Here is a 21224-nt window from a genome sequence, read left to right as displayed (position 1 = left end):
TGGATTCAAGCATTAATAAATTACCACAGTGATGTGGTTAATGAAGAGCAAAAAGCCTGGAGAGAAAGGCCATGAGCTGCAAAGGACTGAAACGAGATAGAAAGGGTAAGGTTTACCATACCTAAGTGTTCACACAGCACCTGTTCTCCTCACTTCACATCAGAACTCCTAGACTCAGACAGACACAACACAGACTGTAGTATCCTTTGTCTAACATGCATCCAAAAAGGAAAATGTATCACTTTGTTCTCTCACTAAGATCACTCATTTAAAGTCAGGCAGACAGAGAACCTGGTAGACCGTGAGACAGGACTAGGAAAACACGGGTTTTTCTAGTACTGTTAACTAAAAAGTTACAGAATCACATCTCTGTTTGAGGTGCCCAACACCAGAACAATTTTCATCTTCACGCAGCAGAATCTGCAATAGCTTTTAGGGGTATTTTCTAAATAGCTAACCTTCCAGCTTCTGGTTTTCTTTTTCCATTCGAAGTAACAGAATTTGTTGATGGATGGCTTTTCTCCACAGACTTTGTAGTTCTTCTGAGTTTTTCCTCTCTCCAGTTTTATCTGGACCATCCTCATTTTGCAATACTAGAACAAGAGGGTCTTCCTCCAGGGGTGGAGCAAGAGGAGATAAGGGTAACAATTCACTTCCATCATGACCATCTGCAAAGAATCAGAAAGCTATTACAGCAAACTCAGATTGTTTGACATATCATGAAAATCTATGTCATAACAGAACAATAAGAGCTGTCTTTCACATTCAGCATGACTTGCTGATTCCAAAATGAGAGAAAATGCAGTAATTATTATAAAAAACAGTAGAGAATTATTTTTAAGTGGTTTTTTTGCATTAATAGTTATATTTAAATTAAGTAGAGTTAGATAAAGGGTCACCCAGTATTTCAAACCTTTCCCCTGCCAGCTCCTTCCAGTTACCACAAGACATTTATCCATAGAGCCTCCTTTACAGTTGAGCTTGTTTACTGCTATGATTTACCACAGGTTCTATATTAAAGCTACTTTTTCCACCTGCTAACTGCACTACAGAGAGTGCTGGAGCACTTCGTGGTCACTAAATATAGAGCTTACCATTTGCCTATGGTTTTGATTTCTGCCAAATGGGAATTTATGAATAGCATGATTTCAGCTGTTTCAGGAGTTTCTACCTTAAATGGCTTAAAGCTGTAAGAATTATTAACACAATCAACAGGTGCTATATGCACTACAAGGACAAGATACAAAACTTAACAAACACTCCTATTATGTACACACAGGTCAGGGTAAAATTTCCTAACTGTTAAAAATATTATTGTCAGTGAGACCTGTCTTAATTTCCTTTGCTACAGCAGCCATAGCAGATTGCAATTAATTTGATTTTGATGCCAAAATCCTCTCTTCAAAGCAACAAAAACCTAAATAGTCTAAAGCCAAATGAGCACAACTGATCTCTAGCGATGTTCTAGCATGAATATTGTACCACACTGACTCCCTTCTCCCTTTCTTATTATCACATGCTGCAGTTCACTACAGTATTAAGTAACAACTGCTTGTTTATTTTCTTTAAAAGCACACACAGACCTGGATGCTGCATCTTGGAAGGAGATTTATTCATAGGTGAAGCTACCTGCAGGAATATTCTCCGCCGCCAGGAGATGCGGCGAGGTGTGAGCGTGGCCCCCGCAGCATTTAGAGATTCACTGCTGCAGAAGGTTGATGTTCTTTTCTTTCCCTCCCCATCACTGAAGGAAAGAAAAAGCAGATGGGGTATTTAAAGTCAGTATTCCTTGTAGGAGAAAAAAAACCCCTTTATTAACTCTGTCTAATGTATAACCAAACCTGCAGGAGTATTTGTGGGGAAGCTTAAGACGGCAAAGCGTGCTGTGTGTGAGCTTCACCTTGAATGCTGAAGTGCCCAATTGTTTTTCTTGTGCACAGTGCCATGAAGTTTGCACTATATACCACCAGGAAGCATTCACAGCATTCATACAGGGCTCAGCCGGAAGTTCAGAATAAAAGCTTAACTTTTTGAGAAGCTAAGAGAGAAACATGGTAATACTTTGCCTCTAACTTTGACAGCAATGGATTTTGTTTTGCTACACATCAGTCTTCTGGGAGAGATCTGATGTAACACCCCTAAAAGCAGAGATGGTGCTCCAGTGGAGCACAACACTCCATTTAGTGCCATTTTAAATGTCATGCTGAGCTCACAGGTGAATATTTCATTGGAGACAATGTTCTGCCTTCCCATATAGTCTCTTTCCTAAGCTTCAAGAAGTGGATGCTTCACTTGGATAAATGGGGACACATGTCCTGTGCTCATGTTTTATCAGCTGTAGGAACAGAGACCCTGCAAACAGAGGGCAGATCTTCTCCCCAGATGCTGTGTAGAAATATAATTGCACATTAATTTTAATAATTAAGAATTTAATCTTATGCTGCTGGAAGAAACAAAGAGAGGATACAGGAAAGCTTTACAGGGAGGACACACCAAATACACCTTTCTACTGACTATTGCCAGAAGAAAAGACATTTAGTTTTTATAAGTACTTCATCCAATTTCAGAAATATTTCAGAATTTTGCATTTGTGGTAGCAAATTAGGTGCACAAATATTGTATAGCAATGGGCACAATGATTATCTACCACTAATCCTTCCATGTAAAGTCAAGAGCACAAGGCACAATTACAAGCTTTTAGGAAGAGAGCAGAGGGAGTTGTTTCTACAGCTTCACCTTCATCACAGGGAAAACTGCTATATCAAAACAGTAGCTAAACCTTAATTTAAACCTTCATCCTGTAACAAATGTCAATGCTATAGTGCAAGGATCCTAAAAAGCTAGATGAAAGGAAAGCTCAGCATGTTCACTATGTTTTTAGTGGGAAGGCAGTTGCAGGTGATGGCAGTTTGCAACTGGAGTCCACCCCCCCACATCTGGCTTGCACGGGAGAGATCTGCAAGGGAGGACTATGAAGTTTCAGCTACACCAATCTACCAGCTACACTATCTTAATCAGCACTTCCTAACTAAAACTCTGTGCTCAATGAATGTGCTGAATTCACCAAGCTAGGACTGGCCTTTTTGTTACCAAAGCTGTCACTATGCTAATGACCTACAACAGCTCCCTGATATTTGTGAACCTGAGTGACCAACCAGACTCACTATCATACCAAAGTATCAGACCTTCCTTCTGTATCCTGGCAGAGAAATAGCCATGACTTCAAACTCAGCTACCAGCAAAAGGCACCGACCCCTGCTCTCCTCTAAGAACAGCTCTGCCAGCTGGGAGCCCTGAATAACACATAGTCTGAACTCTCCTCCACTCCTGATTCAGCTTCCATAGTGCCCCAGCTCCCTATAGCATCACACTATTGGTGGGTGGTTTCAGTAGATCCCCATGGTGCACTAACCTAAACGGCAACTGTGACAATCTTCTTTGTCTCACACCGTGTCTCTGATAATGGGTTACCACTGCTGTAGCCAAACTGTAGCCAAACACAGACTATTAGACTGTAACACTCATTCTGAACCTGTAGGTGCTGTTTTGCGAAGGTATTTCAGTCCAGCTCTTGGAAATGGGGTACTGAGTTTGGATCTATATAATTCTAACTTATGTTTCTATAAATAACTGTAACAGAGCTACTTCCTACTATTTCAAGTCCTACATATCACCACACGTTATAACACAAAAACTGAGTCATTCCAGGGCTTACTAAACAGACACTGTGTAACAAGGGAATGAAAAGTTCTTTTTTATTGCTGTGTACAAAAATCTATGTTCAGCTACTGTGCTTCTGACAGTCCTAGGAATAGTGTTCAATTTACAGTAGCAAAATTCACAGAAAAGTCAGAATAAGAAGGTGGCTATTTTAGGGTATGAAACTAACCTGTTTACAACATTTGAGTCATGGAGTTTACATTGAGATGAACTAATCACATTTGCTACCTCATGAAGCATGCAAATCATACTGCTCTGAAGACCTGTATTTCTCTTGTTAAATCCTCCCTTCACAAAAATCCCCTGTCACTTTAAACAACTAATACTAATCACCTTCTCTTTGAAAGAGCTGTCCAGTAAGCGATTAGAGGAAAACTTTTGCAATGCTCAGAAACACCTTGTCATATTAACCCAGGAAAACACCAAGATTTAGAAATGGAGCAAAGAGAGTTTCCTCATTTCAAGACAGACAACTCCTAGCTTAGTATCAGATCTGAAGGTGTGAAAAAATACCCTACAGAGCAAAAGCAGGAAGAAGTCAGAGTAAAATGGTAGTGTCTCCTACTCTAATGAAAGGATTCAGGAGGTTGGTGCAAAAACGCAGTTTCTCTAAACAGGGTGGGGGTAAAGGGAAAAAAAATTAGCTACCAGCTGCCACACAATAAAGAGGTTTATTAATGTGAGTGGAGAGACTAAGCCAATGAATCTCCAAAACAAGAAAAACAACTTCTTAAATAGAGCTCAGTCATTGCCACGGAAAAGCAGAGCAGAGTTTTCACTACCACCTACACAGACATCTTAGGTGGACATCTGCCCATCTACAAGGGAAACATGATGCAAGGTCACCTAATGGAAGAATCACTGAAAAAAGATAACAATGTAATATTCTGTATTTAAGACATATGCATTACAAGTCAGTTTGGAGAATGATGGTTCTCTGCAGGGTTACTTACCCTACATTTCTGACCCAATACAGAAACCAAAACACATTTATCAGCTTGTATACAATAAAAAGTGAGCAGCTGTAAATGCAATATAATGCCTCAAATATTTCAGTCTTTATTTTCACCCTGAAGCTCTCTGAAACAAATACTCAAGAGTACAGAGTACTGATCTTGTAAGGTTCTATCTCAGGTAACTGCAACACAGTTTCACCCATTCACTATTCCATCAGGTAATGCATAGCATGAAGATGAGACAGCTACTTCAGGAGAAGAAAATGAAAAGGAAAGAAAGAAAAAAGAAATCTCAAAAAATTGGTCAGATTACAAATATTGTCATTGCTTGGTTTTAATTATCTAAATCTCTTCCCAGAACTGTTCTTTAAAATGCTCCCTAAGACTGATATTTAAAAAACCACAATGTTACCCCCCCAATTTCTTGTGAATTCTTTACATAATACTTACCTGAATTATTTTGCACTTGAGTCCGTGAAAGCCAAATGACTTGTGAATAAATACTGTTGTTGCTCATGCCAAGACTTGTATTTTTCCCATTTTTGCTTTCATTTCAATGTCTCTTATTGATTGCTCTAAGTAGCAACTGAATAAATGCAACCTACTTTACAATTTGGAGGCTGAGATGGTACAAAATCCCCCAGATCAAGTACAGAATTCAACTTCCCAGCACCTAAGCTGGCAGAAACCTATACGTAAGACTACTACATGAAGCATTCCTCCCATCTGGGAAGAAGAAAAACCAGTTTCTATCAGTTTACACCCCTCTATTGGTTCTCAGTCCTGTCATATATTTTTATTCTGAATAATTACTTTCTGCTATTTTATTTAAAGAATTTTCTCAAGTATTTTACTTCTTTCACGAGACACAAAGCTGTTTTAAAAAAAGGAATTTGTTCAAATTCAGCTTATTCTTGCACAGCAACACAATGAACAGAGAAATTGTGGGCTAGTCAAACCTACACTGAAGATTGTTCCATTTTTTAAAATGCTGCTTTTGTGTTTACATAATAAAGTCTTGTTTACCTTTATGTTGACCAGATATTTTTTTAATCCTTATCTGCAATTCTGTTCAATGCTGCACAACACACTTGTCAAAAGTCAAGATTATGTGGAGACCATTTCCATCCCAGCCCTCCCTCCAGAGAAATATATTGACAATGCTATAAAAACATTCTGAAGGCTGAAACATTCTGAAAATATTCATTTTGGCATCAACATAAATATTATATTGATGCTAAAATTCACTATACTGTTCATTTCTTAAAGAAAGGAACTGTATGGGGCGACTGTAACTAAATGATCCCTATGGTCCCTTCTAACCCAAATCATTCTGTGATTGAATAAAAAAACCCTAAAAAAATTAAAACAAACAAAGAAAAAAATCCCAAGCCATTCTATAACATACTCTTTGCATAAGCCCATCTGACTGCTACAGTTCAAAAATCTTTCTAAAATGAATTCCAACTGAAACTGTCTCTGCTCTTGCACATTGAAGTTTGCCAGAACACCAAGAAATGCTGCCTGCTGCATCATGTGTAATCTCAAAGCTATATGATAAAGAAGAGAGACTCTACAGAATTTTTGTCCTGTGCAATAGGAATTCCACACATCATGAATGCACAGTGACCAGGATTATTCTGGAAAATGCACTGAAGTTTTAATTAAGGTTCCTAACAGTCAAACAGCTTATAGTCTGCAGATTGCAAAGCACTGACACACTGTGCTAAATTCCAACCCATCATAGACTCACTCACATGAGAATGCCAAAAACACCTCACACTGATCTTATTGGGATAGATGGTGGTCCTCTCTGAGAAGAAGAGCCAAAGAAAAAATCCCCAACGAATCAAAGAAGAAATCCACAAAAAAAGACACACTGTAAAAAATAAGAACTTCCTCTCATTCCTAAACCTGATGGCATAACATACATTTGCAAGTTTTGGCCACTGTCAGTTGGACATTATTTTTCATTCTCTGTTAGCCAGCTGAAGTGATGGATTACCTCAGTGACCCTTATCACATCAGTATTATTCACTCAGCACTTCTTTCTGACTTTATCTGCTGCATTCCTTTCACAAACCCAACTAGATGCTACCAGTGTACTCTTGCTATTGCCATTTCCTCACCATGACAGCTCAGGCCCACTTGCTCCCAGAAAGACCTGTAGCTACTGAGATCCCACTTTCACAAGAGTCCCCATACAAATTAAAGATCAAATGGTATCAGAAATGTGTATACTTTAAAACCTTAGTAGAAACACAGTGGTCTTCTGGGAATTACCCCTTGAAGATCTCCCCACCCCAAGAGTTCAAAACTCCACTATAATGAAACACAGCACATTGAACTGCCTGCATAACCAATGCCAAAAGCAGTATCTCGGAAATTTCAGTTTGGCATTAAAATATAGTTTTCATACAATACTCAATCCTTCATTCCCCAAACCCAGAAGGCTGGGTTTAATGTTGTCCATTGCCTCCACAAACTGAGTTGGGCATTGGATCAGCTTGGACCAACTCTAATATCTAAAGGGAACACAGAAACAAAGCTGGACCGGAACTACCCAAATTAGAGGTAGTCTGTAAGAGATGGGTTTGAGGAGTTTTTTGTCTCTTTTCATACCTTTGCTTCTTCCCAAATCCTCTTCAGCTGGAAGTTATTTGTTAATTCTCTCTAAACATCTCACAGTTAGTATCACCCAGATAACTTGGTGTTTCCCCTTCCTCATGCACAGGCATCCCACATTAGTACTGTACACTCTTCACACTGCTCTTTTCTTATTTTCACATGCCAGTGATCATGGCAACACATGCTGGTTTGCATTCAGCAGAGAAAGCATTAAATTGGCATAACACTCCTAAAATCCATTGCATTTCATGTGACAAACCAATGCAGCAGATTTGCAACACTGCAACTGAAACAGGTGACAGCTACTTGATGTCAGCACAGAAGCCTCAAGTTTTAATAGGCTTTTTGATCCAAAAGCCTGTTTGCCCATTTGCATCAAGGGAGTCTGTTAGAAATGCAGGAGCACAAGGCAGAGTGGGAGAGATGCCATGTGCTGCATTCCACTGGGAATCCAACTGTTAAGCTAGTGGCACTGGAGAACTAGGCAGGAGACAACGCTCTCACCTCTTGGAGAGGTCACTTTCTGAGTGCTGGAGCAACCTTCCTGAGCCCTGGTAAAAGGTTTTCAGGAAAGAAGGGGCAGAGAGAGAGGAGGGGAGACCAGGTGACGCAGATTCACTCTCACTGAGAGCGCGCCGAAGCCCGACCACAGGACTGTGCAGGCAACAAGAGAACACAGCAAATGGGTCAGCATGGATTCAGATACAGCAACAAAACCACCAGATTAGAGACACTGGCCAAATACCTCATCTGGGCTTACATTAACTTGGTTTCCCAGAAGATAAAATGTACCACCATGTGCATTCCTGGGCAGGCTCCCTGGGGATATTGATTTTGCTGATAGAACTGATTTCTATTAAAAAACTTTTCGGTGACATTGCAGAACAGGGAGACCACCTTATTTCTTTAGCTTTATGTATTCCCAAAGCATATTAAAAAAAAATCTTAAACATTCAGAAAAATATCCTTAGAAACCTTCTTCCAATAATATAAATCGCATAGTTTCGTCCCCTTCAGTTTTCTTTTACTTTTGTAAACAACACATTAGGAAGTAGAGATTATGTAAATGTAGTCCTTCTGGATAAATTTTTGTAAAGTAATTAAATTAAGAAAGGTAGTCCTGCTACACAGTTAAACATTACTTAGTAGCAGTGACAAGTATTGGAGGGGACATAAAAATTAATTCAGTTTCTTTTGCTGAACATTTATGACTAATCCACAAAAGGAAAGAATGAAAAATCCCAGCCTAGAACCACACTGCTACAAACTGTTTTGACTAAAAATCTGCTGATGCCACTTAATCAGAGACTCCTTACAAGTTATTACAAAGTAACACAGTCAGCAAGTCCTTCACTTTGAACTGTCAGGGTTTCCTGTTTGCATACGACACGGTCAGTGGGAAAAAAAGTTTATCTCAGTAAAAAACACATTATTTACCTCTCTAGAAACACAGTGTAACAAAGGCTACTTTCTTACCCTTCACTCCCTTCCATTCTCTTAAAACAGAATAAAATTTGTTGCCCTTCTCTACTAGCTGGTGCAGCACTCACACTGATATTTTAATGTAGACATCAAATAGGTGACAAATTACTATTTAAAGCCATTTTTAGAAAGAGCCCACAAACAACAGAATTACAGCCAAGCACTGAAACAGAAAACAGGCTAGAGAATGTGATCCTCCAACAGCAAAAAGTTCAGCTCATCTGGACCTGAGTTTTGTAAAGGGGTTGGAGTTTGTATAGTCACTTACTGCAGGCAGCCAGCCTGGAGGAGAAAAAGAAGGGACAACCAAAGAGGCCCACAATGAACTGTGGGGACACCTTCTGCTGAATGAAGGAACTCCTGAAGGAACAGTGTTCCATATATTAATAGCTGGAGAGTCTCCAAAAAAGGAAGCAGAAAGAAGCTACAGAGGGAAGCTACAGAGGGAAGCTCTGGAGAAAGGCAAATAGGGAAATCACATGCCTGAGAGCTCAGTGGATGTGCTTAATCCTTGTGTCCTTTTGCAAGACTCCTCACCAGTTTTAATGCTGGACATACTCTCTGTGAGACTTGACTAACACAGCTACAGACATTTGAAGCTGTTAGTGCCTTTTTCATCCTGGCATCAAAGTTTCAGGCTGCCATCTCTGCCACTTAAAGCATTGAGAGCCTGTTTTCCAAAAGGTCTGACTAACAAGACTGCCAAAAAGGCTCAAATAAATAAATAAACAGATTGGTGCGGGCATCTGGCCGAATAATCAATTTGATGGATTGATGCCTCCCCCGAACCACTAATTCAGGGACTATGAAGTTACAGCAAAGTACCAAACTACTCAGAGGCAGAGAAGACAGGCTGAAAATAAATAAATAAATGAACAAACCAACCCTGGAGAAGTGCAGAAACCCACCTGAACTAAGCTCCTCTTGTACTTTGCCAAAAGCAGGGCTGCTGCAGCCTGCCCAGGGCGGGCAGGGGGCCACGGGCGGGTGGCACAGTGTGCCCTGGCTCACTCACTCACCTGGTGTGCCCTGGCTCACTGGCTCACTCACCTGGCGTGCCCTGGCTCACTGGCTCACTCACCTGGCCGCCTCCAGGCCGTTCTGGCGCAGCAGCGGGGAGCGGGCGCTCTGGGACCTGCCGTTCTGGAAGGTGATCCTGCGTCGGGCGCTGCTGGGCGGGTGGCTGAAGGTGTGCGCGCGTCTCCTGAACTGGGGCAAGTCCGAGCCTTCCTCCGGAAACGTCTGCCAGGCTGAGGACACGGGGGACGCTGGAGGAGTCGCTGGCGGGGAATCGCCCGGAGAAGTGTCCTGAAAGGAAGTGCTGGCGGAGTAAGGCCTGAGGTTCTGTGCCCTGTGAGAGCTCTCACTTAACCCACAGGCAGCCAACAGCAGGGCACCAAAGCCTCTCCCCCTTCTGGGTCATGGCCTAGTGTATGCTAATTATCACCCAAAGCAGACATCCTCTGAGAGTTCACTCCAAACCAGCAGCGTCTTTCTTCCAAAAAGTGAAAGCGGAGAGAGGAGTACAACCGTATATGCAGCACAAACAACATACTAACTACTCCAGGCATCCTCTCACAGGCACAGGCATTCCAGCTACCAGACTTCTGTCTCTTTCAGGAAAACACAGGAATGGAAAAGGCTAGGGAAACGGCTTTTAGCTAGTTTCCTCGACATATCGCGAGCATACTTCCTGTACCGTCACAGCGACATCCTGGAAGAGAGACTGTTATTACACAGCCAGTATGAGTAACTGTAGCAGGAAAACCAAAACAGAATCTTCACCTCCTGGGAACACCAGCAACCAACCCTCATGTGAGGTAAAACTTTAAAAACAGGAAATAAAAAGAAAGTGAACAGTGTTCCGCCCTCTTGCTACCATACAGCATCCCCAACAGCTGGGCTTAGGTCAAAAATTCTTACTTCCCTAAAGCAAATATTACTTACAGAAAGGATTCTTCACCTTCAGAGCACTTCCTTTTGCTGAGACATGACCTTACTTAATTACTTCACTAAAACAAGGCAGAAACCAGAAATTCCTTGCTTTTTGTAAAAGCAAGGGAAGTGTAGGAAAAAAGGACTGGCAATCAGATTAAAGCTGAAGCTCCGAGTCAACATAAACCCCAGCTTTCTTACACCCTCTGCCTCCCAGTGGAAACATCTTTGAGTAAGTTGATGTGCTTTGTTCTACTTCCTTCAAATGAAAGCAGAGTGCTGTATTTACGCTGCACTGAGAGCTGGGTACGAGTCTGAGCTCAGCTCCTTACGTACTCTGTCAGGGGCCAGGCTGCTGCAGCGCTCAAAGCTGTCCACGCTTCCCAGGCGGCCTCGCATCCTGTTGGCTCCCTGCAAGAAAAAAGGCAAGAAAGTTAATCTGGTCTTCTTCCTCTTTTTCTGAAGGCTAGGCAAAGGTGGCAACACCTGAACAGGTGAATACAGGACAGCTCAGGCATGTGACATGTCTGACATAAGACCAAAGATCATGGGTCAAGCACTGGACTTGACAAGGAAGTGACATCTTTAGCTGGCCAAACTGCATCTTCTCCCACATTGCTCCCAGGAGTTTTAACCTTGCACTCCATTGTTTGAGGCAAATGAGTATTTCCTGAGACTTCTGAGGCAAAAAAGCTAAGTTGGCTTAAACAGCTAAGTTCAAAAACCTCCAGATTTCAGTACTGTGAAGCACTGCTCCTGATGGATGCCTCTGACACACTACAGTCCCATGAGATACAGTTTATCAATATCTAAACATTTCAGACAAATTAAGCCCACCCAGGCAAAAGGAGTAAAAGTACTAAAACTAGGGAGAAATGCTAGAAATGCTCTCTTGGCAGAAAATCTAGCCAAATAGCACCAGACATGACAAGACTTTTCATTTATAATGCAGATAAACTTGATGCAAATTTGCTAGAAATTTATGCTCAAGGATCTTTGCTGAACAGTCCTTTAGTTTCACAAGAAAAGGCAATAGATCCACAACACTTTTGACTAGCTTTCACTCCTAATGTTAACTCCCTGGTTATGTTTACTGTAGGACACTTCTGACTGCTGAAGCAAGCTGCTTTCAGTACTTAATCAGGAGAAAAATAGCCTAGGTTTTAGGAAAATTATAGACAGAGCTCCTCTTGGTATGCTTGCAGCTCCAGGGGAAGTTTTGTCAACATCACCAGAATTTATTTAGCCTACTTTTTCCTAAGTAAGAGTTATTTTCAAGACTTAGAGTGCCCTTTAAGTACATTATCCCGCTTAGGTGCATTACCAATAAATACTCTGCCTGAAGCATCTCTTCACTGAATCTCCCAAAAAAACAAGAGCAAAGTGTAAGTTGGAAGTTTCTCACTACCTTTGAAAATGCACACTTTTGGCACTTTAAGGAGGACTTTTTGGTTAAGAAAGAACAACAACAGATGAGGTTAGTGCAGCATGGAGTGGATGAAATCTGTTCAAGAGGTCAAAGAAAGGTTATATTTGTTTCTCTGAGGTACCTCATTAAGAAGCCTGTTTTTGGTTCAAACCTCACAAAAACAAGATCAGTCCAGCAAAACAAACAAGTGAAGAAGTGACATTCCTCTGGGACTAGGTGAAACCAGGGCACAGAAACCAGCAAGTTTCCTAAGGAAAGTAGTGAGTGGCTTAAAATATCACTTGATGCTATTTACCTAGCTAAGAAGCCATCCACTTAAATTGTTTGTAGTTACTGGTTACTACATACCTCTTTCTTTCTAATTTTTATAAGACTGAGGCTAAGACTCTCCCCAACTTATACTGATTTCTAACTTTTATTTAAAAATTTTATCTATAAAAAGATGCTGAATGCCACTTTAAAAAAATTAATTTAAATTCTTTCTTGGTCTCTCTGTTACTAAATCTACTTTTAAATAAAGATGGCAACTTATGTATAATTAGGTATATTGAATCAACACCATCTGCACCTGGCTTAAGGAGGGGAAAACCCACTACACCAATAGGTATTTAGTGCTTTAATATCTTTAAGAATTAACCATGATCTGTGAGGCTTGCTGTAATAGCCTGATGAAGAATAAGAACTACTGAAACAGTCATTGTGTATCACATGTATGCACATAACACACAGCACACCTGCACACAGACACTTGTATGTACCTGCTTTAAACAAATAATTAGTGGTTGAGCTGCAATCCAAGTAATTTTTCTTGGTCTTGTATTGTGTAACCTTTAGGTGGATCTGCAAGGATGAACACCTATGTGTATCATGACTCACTACAACATACTGCTGTTCCTGACCTATTGTACTCTCAAGGTAAAGATGAGAGGACCTTTCTCACAATCACAAATCCACTTCATAAACAGCAAACTTGAAATGGCCCTAGTTCAGATTCTCTTGAATTCAATCATGGACTGTGGTAGAGCCTTATACTATAATATGCAGCATGTCTCAGTGGCCCTGGTGAGGAGAAACATACCGTACCAAACACCCCCTAACACCTATTTATATGAAATTTCCCTTCAGAGATTTTTCAATTTAAGCAGTGTATTTCATCCAAATGACTTTTCCTTGACATGACTGGAGTGCCAGCATGGCTGTAAAAGTTTTATTTCAGTGATGACTTCTTTCACAGTCACCACAGGGTTAGTGACCCACCGCTAGAGTTAGATCACTTGCCAGTCACATGTCCCTTAGATGTGGAAAAGAAACCAGACACATCAAAGGCACAACTGTAGCTGCCACCATTTGATGATATTCCAAACTGCTGAAATTACCCGAATTTTCTGACTGCCATCACTCTTTTGCTCTCTTTCACATACAGTTACCTTTCTCTCTCTCCATATTCAGACCAAGTTTCTAGTTTGTAAAATCTGCTACAGAAGAGAGGTCAAATTTGACCAGGGGAGTGTAATGCTGGTTTTAGTCCTAGATCAAATTGACACCTACCTGTAAGTTCTAAGGATACACTCTAGCTAAGAGTATTCTGTTTCCTTTACAGGGAACATCCCACATGGCATCCTACCTTTGTAGGTTATTTTATGACATGTCCATGTAAACTGCAGGACAAGGGCAATTTAGTGCTTTTGAAGTTATTAGTAGAAGGAACTTAAAGTCACTGGTCCAAATTATCCTGTACTCAGCTCATCACATTTCCTCTGTAATGACACACAGGCACACAGCCTTGTTCAGGTACTTCTCTATATGCCTCTTCTCTGACTCACCCTTCTGAGCACAGGACACTAAGCAAAATTTGCCATTCAGACTTCTTTACCAAAAGATTACTTAAAGTAAGGGAGTCTCAGTGATTAGCTGTAACTTCACATCATATCTGGCTAGGAACATTAAAATGAATATCAACTCACTTTTTAAGACTTTGGGGTTTTTTTCCCCCTGCAAGAAGAACTTTGTTACTAGTTTCTAAAGATTCTTAGTGCCTAACATGAGCAATTTTAGCTATGAGCTGGAAGGTATTGCTTCTCTGAATAGAGAGATTTCCCATATATGCAGGCACATTTATTTACACTTTGCAAAACCAATAACATGTCTCATTATGGGACCATGCAACCATCCCGACTGAATTTTATTCTGAAGCAACATATGCAACAATACTCAGTTAGCTCACTTGCCACCTACAATGAATGTTCATTATTCAGAAATTTGTCCTTTTTTCCCCTCAATATGTGTGGCCTTACAGTAAACTTTCTTAAAGTTAAATCACAATCAACCCAGCTGTAAGTCTCAGATTTCACAATAGAGATATTGCTTCATTAAACATTTATCATATTGAGGACAAAACAAAGAAAAATCTGATAGGTCGCTGCTGTCAAGGATATCTGGGACAGCTGATGATAATGAGTTGTTAAACTTACCCTTGAGAAGATATTTTCCAGAGAGCTAGTCAAGGATTTCTTTGCCTTGTTTTTCAGAATGTCAAGTTTAAACCGGCCACCACTGGTGTTGCTTTCTGGAATCGCACTGTTAGAAATGACCTGTTGAAATGAGCAAGGACACCATTCAGCTTTGGCAACTCTTCTTTTTAACTGTGAAGACTATTTCCAAAGACTAGAGCTGAACCAGGTTACATAAGAAACAAAATACCCTTGGCCTTATTAAAAAAACCACCACAAACATACTACCCTCCTTCCAAAAAGAAAAACCCCAAACGAAAAACCAAAACAGTCTCCCAAAAAAACAAACAAACCCACAGTTAAAGGCACATTCCATCTGAAAGACTATATTTTAAAAGCATATCAATTTAACAACATTTTTGCCCGTTCCCTTTGCAAGATAAGTTCATAGTTTAAACTAAAACCAATGCTGTCTTCATTCCTATTCTTCCTAGACATTATTGCTTGGGCATGCAGATCAAAGGGGAAAGAAAAAGAAGAGTTATCCTCACACTATAAGGAAATACAGACATAAAATTAATCGGTTATCTTTCTTCCTGTAGTGTCTCCTCAACCTGTAAAACTCAGGCAAGTCACTATAAATTAAATCAGATTTTTTTCCTGTATAGCCCTTTCTTAATTATAATACCCAGCTTCATGTACTCCTGAAGAAATTGAGCAGTGGTCTTACAAGTAATTAAAACAGCGTATTAATAGTCTGGGAAGGAGAAGAGGAATAATAAAAATATTAAAGTAATAATAAATAATATTAAATAACAAAACCAAGCTTTACCGACGGTGCTTCACCAATGTGGATGTGCGTTTTCTGCTTAGTCTCACAGAGCTGACGGAGATGTAAGATCACAAGTTCATTTTCTTCCTGGTCATTTTCAGGCTTCATTTTCTGTCAGTAACAGCAAAGAAAGGAGACTGTCTTTCAAGTCATGATTTGCTTATTTTTCCTTCCTACGTAGGTATTCCTTGAAATTAATATACTGATACACCAAACACCAGAATGCACTGTTATTATGTCAAATTGCAATTTTGTCTGTATGCCTTCACATTCCTGGGCAAGATAGAACAAAAACTGAAAAATATTGCAGGCTGTATAGAGAAGGGAGCCTTACACCCATATATTTTGTTTTCTAAGCCTGTTACTATACAGCCCACTAAGTGGCATAAGGAAAACAAGCCACTCTATTCTTCAGGAATCCAGAGAGGAGCACAAGCACATTTAGCCTTTGGAAGCCTAAATCATTGCATACTTCATCCATTATAGTACGTCAGCTTACATCAGAATGTTGTGCCAAAATAAGTCAAAAAAGACAAATTCTGAAAATGCCAGACATGTTCCTGATACCTGCATGTCCCTCCTGCTCTCAAGCCTACTCCCACATCACTTTCAAGCAAGGAATCTTGTTTACAGGTGAAAAACTAAGCTCAGAACAAAAAACAGTCTACATAAGAACACAGAGTATCTCAGCAAATTTGGGAAACAGAACTTTTCCAACAGATGTGTATCACACATGAGTTTAAATTGGAGCATGCTATTTCAGTATGATTTTTGGTGGAAAAATAATAAATTCTAGATCAACTACACAACAAACCAAATAAATCAAAAGCAAAAATATCTAGTCCATTTAACCACAGTGTTTTTCAAATCAGGAAGAACAGCTTTTAAGGTACTACCTGAACACGTTCAAAAATGTCTGCTTGCTCATTGTCAGTCAGCAATGACAGATGTCTCTGAATTACAAGTTTGGCTCTTGGTGGATAGAGTCCTAGGAAAAGAACGGACCATTAAAGATTCTCAAATGAACTCTCAAAACACTTTTTGAGCAAAATGACAGTAGAAGATATAAACCTGCCTTTGAGTTTATACAAGTTAGATGTACGACAATTGTATATCCAACTTATATATTATATAAAATAATTGAGGTTTTGCTAAACCACATGGCTTCATCTCCTTTCTTTAGCAGCAAAAATATAACCAGCAACAGCTAGGTGGCTGGCTCCTGTGTAAAAGGTTGTGCTTCCCACTCCACCAATGGCTTCTGTCCTAATGCCAAGAGATCACTGACAGCTGGAAGCCTGACAACTGTATGGGAGAAGAGGAGGAAAGGAACAGATCAAGGTTATAACGGGAGAGATAATCAATACATAGGATACTTGGAAGTTTTCAGATGATTTTAACTGAAAAATTAAGAATAAGGAAAAAATTAGGAATAAAGGAAAGAATTTCTGGTATTCAACAAAGTGCACATTTTGTCACACAGGTACTTCTAGGAAGCAACAAAAAATGTGAGTGAAAACAAACCCCTTGAACCAGATGAAGATTTTTTTCCATCCAAGGTAGGTATCATTCACAGAAAATTGCAATCAGAACAAATAAAATATTTTTTCAAAATAATGCAGTTTTAGGTTTTATTTTGCTAAACTTCTAAACTCAAAACAGATGGATAAAAAAAAGAGACATTAAAATAAGTTTTTCAGTCACTAAGTAGAAAGTTTATGAAACTACTACTATTACAGTACTCTAGTTGTTGCCCCAAGAGAAGATTTTATTTTGATACTGGGTACTTTTCAAATTACTTACACCGCTTTATACAGCAGCCTCTGTAGTTTATCATTTACAGAAAACCTTCCCAGCTTAGCCTTACCACTTCTGAATACCTGTTGTTACACCCAGAAACTATAAGTCACAGACTAGGAAAATTTCACCCCACTAAGATTTTACACTTGACTTTTCATCCACCAGAGGGAAGCAAGTGGCAGCAGTGACTTTCAATGAATGGGAGAACTGTAAATATCGAGCACCACCATAACCACATCAGAAAATACACGACTATTTGCTTTTTATAACATACTTACTTTTGTTTTTGCACACAATGCTTTGCAAGGACACCTAGCAGAATGATTATAAAAACAGGATCCTAACTTTTTATTTTAAAAATTCTATCTTGTAAGACTTTTTGCATGTGTTCTAGCATACTGCACTTCCAGAGACATTACAAAAGTTTGTCTACTCCTATCTGAATGTAGGGTGTTGTCTTAATTTTCTTGATTAGGTATTAATCTCCTAACTTAATAATTTATTATCCTATAATATAGCTCGATCTTGAAGTGTGTGAGGGAATAAATATAAAGAAGGAAAAAATAACCCCACACAGGAAAGAAGGAACACACAGGAAAGAAAGATCCTTTTTGATCATGATTGTCTTTTCATGAGTCATTTTGAAAGCATGCAACTTGAGGGAAAAAAAAAACCAAAAACCCAAACAAATGGAAGGTCAACTGGTGGGTTTTGCTGCTCTGCTTAAGAAAGGTATGATGATGAAAGGGTATGTATTTATAGCCGAAGCAACTCTATATTCTGCTGCAGTATCATTACTGCTAACTCTCCACCTAAATACAGAGAATGCAAAGTGACAGTAAGAATTGCATACTGGGATATTTCTACCTCTGCTCTTACATTGTCTAAGTTATTCCTCCAGAAAAATCAGCAAACCACAATTAGAAGATAAACTCAGCTGCTACCTTCAATTCTTTCACAGAGTTTGTGCAATGAATGCATAGGGCAGGCCTCACACAGTTTGATCTGTGTCTTGGCATTTTGCAGGGCTGCAGCAGTGCTGAAGGCTTGCTTCAGGGTCAGCATTACCTCATCAACCTATATGGGAAGGAGGGAAAAGAGTATATAAACAAAAATACACGCCATATACACAAAATTAGATTTATAAACCACATCTCAGACAAGTGCTATACAATTAAAGGAAAAGTCAAAACCATACAAATTGCTGTTTTTTAAAGAGATCAAGGTTGACTTCCCAGCTTTCTGCCTTTTTTGTAGATGATCACCATCTTTTTAAGGTCTGCCAGACAGTGTAATTTTGATGTCTAACTGCAACTACTCAAGCTTGCTGGGAAAGCATCCACTATTTTTTGAAACTATAAGTGAGAATTTTTGGCTTGAATATATGCTGGGTAAATAAAAAGCATTGATTTCTTTAGCTTCAAGCCTCTCCTGTAAATTGCACATGTTCCCTCTTAACCTCTGTCATCCTACCACTAAACCATTTTAGCAGCAACCCCCACAGACCCATCCCTGCTGCCAGACAGGAGCTTGCCACAGCAGTTCCCTTTTCTGCTGGATCCCAGAGTGCCTACCAGCTTCATCACAATCACTACACAGCCTTAGGCACTGCTGGCCTGCCCTGCAGGCTGCCCTGATCCTTCCTCTGCTGCTCCCACCAACACAGCAGCGCTGCTATGTTCCCACACACCAGCACTAGAAAAGCTCAGCTTGTATCTAACAAGGGTTGAGCTCACAGCATTTCTCCACATTCATTCAAAATGCTCCCAGACCTGGCACACAAAGCACTTGGAGCTCCCCACTCTGTATTTCAGGGGAATACAGTGCTTATTAAAAGCTGTTTGCTCAGTCTCAGCATTAGCAAGGAAAGAGGGAGACAGCAGCTTGAGAGCAATTTTAGGAATAAAATCAATATTCTACTTCAGAATCAGGTCCTCATTCTGCTTGTTACTTTGTTTTATGTGCAGGAAGAATAAAGCTGAAATGTTGGAGACCAAAACCACGCAGTTTAACATTAAAAACATACAGACTTTTTTGAGGGTCTGTCACTCGGGGGAGAAAAACATAAAAAAGTAGAAAGGAACCTGAACATAGAAATTTGAACTAGTTTGTGTCCCAATATGTGTAGTTGCTTTAAACCTCATGGTTTTAAGCATTACCAATAATTTCTGTGTGCTTTCTCTTCTTATCAATAAAGCAGAACATTGAGCAGTGCATGTCCATCTTGCAACATGGACTGGTACATTTTTTAAGTTGGCTACAATCCCTCTCCAATGCAAGATCTACAGAACAGTGCTAAGCATATGGATTTCTGACTATCCTAAAATCATAAGAACTATAGCACAAACTGTAAGTAGGCTTAGAGCAAATATACATAAGCCTCCAAGCACAGCCTGCCTGGCAGTGGAGAACCTGGAAAAGTCTGCCCTGCCACAGTCCAACTGCCACCAGGGTCCCTCTGAGTGATTGCATCCAAAAGTAGCTCAGGAATGGTTATTTCATATTGCAGTGTGTGCACACACAAACAAATCAGTACTAGAATAAGCAAAGAGGTTCATAAAACCATGGGGGTTTTATACACCACTTAAGCCTTTGAATTATACATGGTCAGATTTATCAATAGGTCAGATATAACATTTTCTGTTATTACAATGATAAAGCTGATCTCATAGCAAGCTCCCATTCTGACAAAAAGGCTGTCATGGTACATCTAGAGCTGTTAGCTGTTTGAAGTTTTATTGATGCAAATCTATTCACTCTCAAACTAGGAGATTGAATGGATTAACAAATTACATTTTCAGCTAGCTAAAAAAGTGATTTTTAAGTTTATCTGAGAAAGAGTTAGCAGCTGTTACCAGCACTGTCAAACAAGCATGATTCAGAACAGGAAACAACTTCTTTTAAAGTGTCACAGTTTTAAAATAAAAATGGAGTAGTCAAAATTATTTCCTGTATGGATCTCTATTAAACTACCGGTTATCAGTAAAATCAGTGATATCTGGAACTTCAGTTAATTGATACATACTTTATACAATGTTCAATGTACTTTTTTATAGTTACATACATCCATGAATACTATGGTTTTCTTCTTCTGTCATCAGATGCTGTTATTTTCTTCTCCCGAGGAACAAAATGGACTACAGGAAAAAAGCTAGAGCCAGATCTAGGCTCAAGACACATGCAGGATCAGCCAGTAGTTTAAACCCTACCCCAAAGGGTATGTTTGGGTTTTATCATCAGCTTTGTTCCTGATTCAATACATGTCTTTACATGTTTAATGGGGAACCAAGTCTCTCAACAGTTAGAATTGGAAGAGTTACAATCAAATACAGAGCCCAAATATGCTCACAGTCACCCATATGGATTCATCTATTTGTTACTGATATCTGCACCAGCAGAGTAGCAGGATATGGCTGTGTATGAACAGAATGTTCACATTTCCTACTGCAAATTTGCATATGCACAGCTGACATCCTGCACCTGAGCAGATGTGAGCACTGGGGCTCAGCTGACACAGCAGAATGACAGAGACTCCTATTGTTCAGGAAACGCCTTGGAAATGCTCTGATGAAATGGTCAGGATCATCAATAAATACTCACCAGAGACTCACTTGCACACTGGAACACATAGCAAATATACTGGCTTAACCCACCTTCCACAGATTCTCGGCAAATAAAACCAAAGTGATCAACGTGTTTTATACCCTAAAAGAATTTTAAAACAGCATTAGTGGACTATTTTATAAACAAGTATAGTTTCCAAAAAATTGAATAACTATAAATGCATACCCCTAATGTTCTATTTTACAAGTAATTATTTTAAAACTGCTTTTTGTATTTAAGTTATGTAAAGATCTTTATATAATAAAAACCAAACTTATACAGCAATAAATCTGGAGCAGAATTTATACCATCAGCAAAACTGAATTTTCAGGGAAGCAAACTAAAGATGGCTGGGTTGGATTTGCAATTGCCTCCACAGTGAAAATTTG

General features: G+C 39.6%; 1 protein-coding gene across 1 annotated transcript in view; it reads right to left on the bottom strand.

The window, feature by feature from the left end:
• Positions 1-21224, bottom strand: part of TBC1D4 (TBC1 domain family member 4) — a 99665-nt gene that overhangs the window by 16480 nt on the left and 61961 nt on the right. Inside the window, 9 exon segments of the mRNA XM_030961891.1 lie at positions 459-668; positions 1584-1744; positions 9868-10094; positions 11058-11132; positions 14622-14741; positions 15433-15543; positions 16329-16420; positions 18177-18309; positions 20833-20937. Coding sequence (XP_030817751.1) covers positions 459-668; positions 1584-1744; positions 9868-10094; positions 11058-11132; positions 14622-14741; positions 15433-15543; positions 16329-16420; positions 18177-18309; positions 20833-20937 — 1234 coding nt within the window.

Source organism: Camarhynchus parvulus, chromosome 1, assembly GCF_901933205.1.
Source record: "Camarhynchus parvulus chromosome 1, STF_HiC, whole genome shotgun sequence".
In the NCBI taxonomy this organism is placed as follows: Eukaryota; Metazoa; Chordata; class Aves; order Passeriformes; family Thraupidae; genus Camarhynchus; species Camarhynchus parvulus.
The sequence above is the reverse complement of the archived record's forward strand: the minus strand, read 5'-3'. Positions and strand labels throughout refer to the sequence as shown.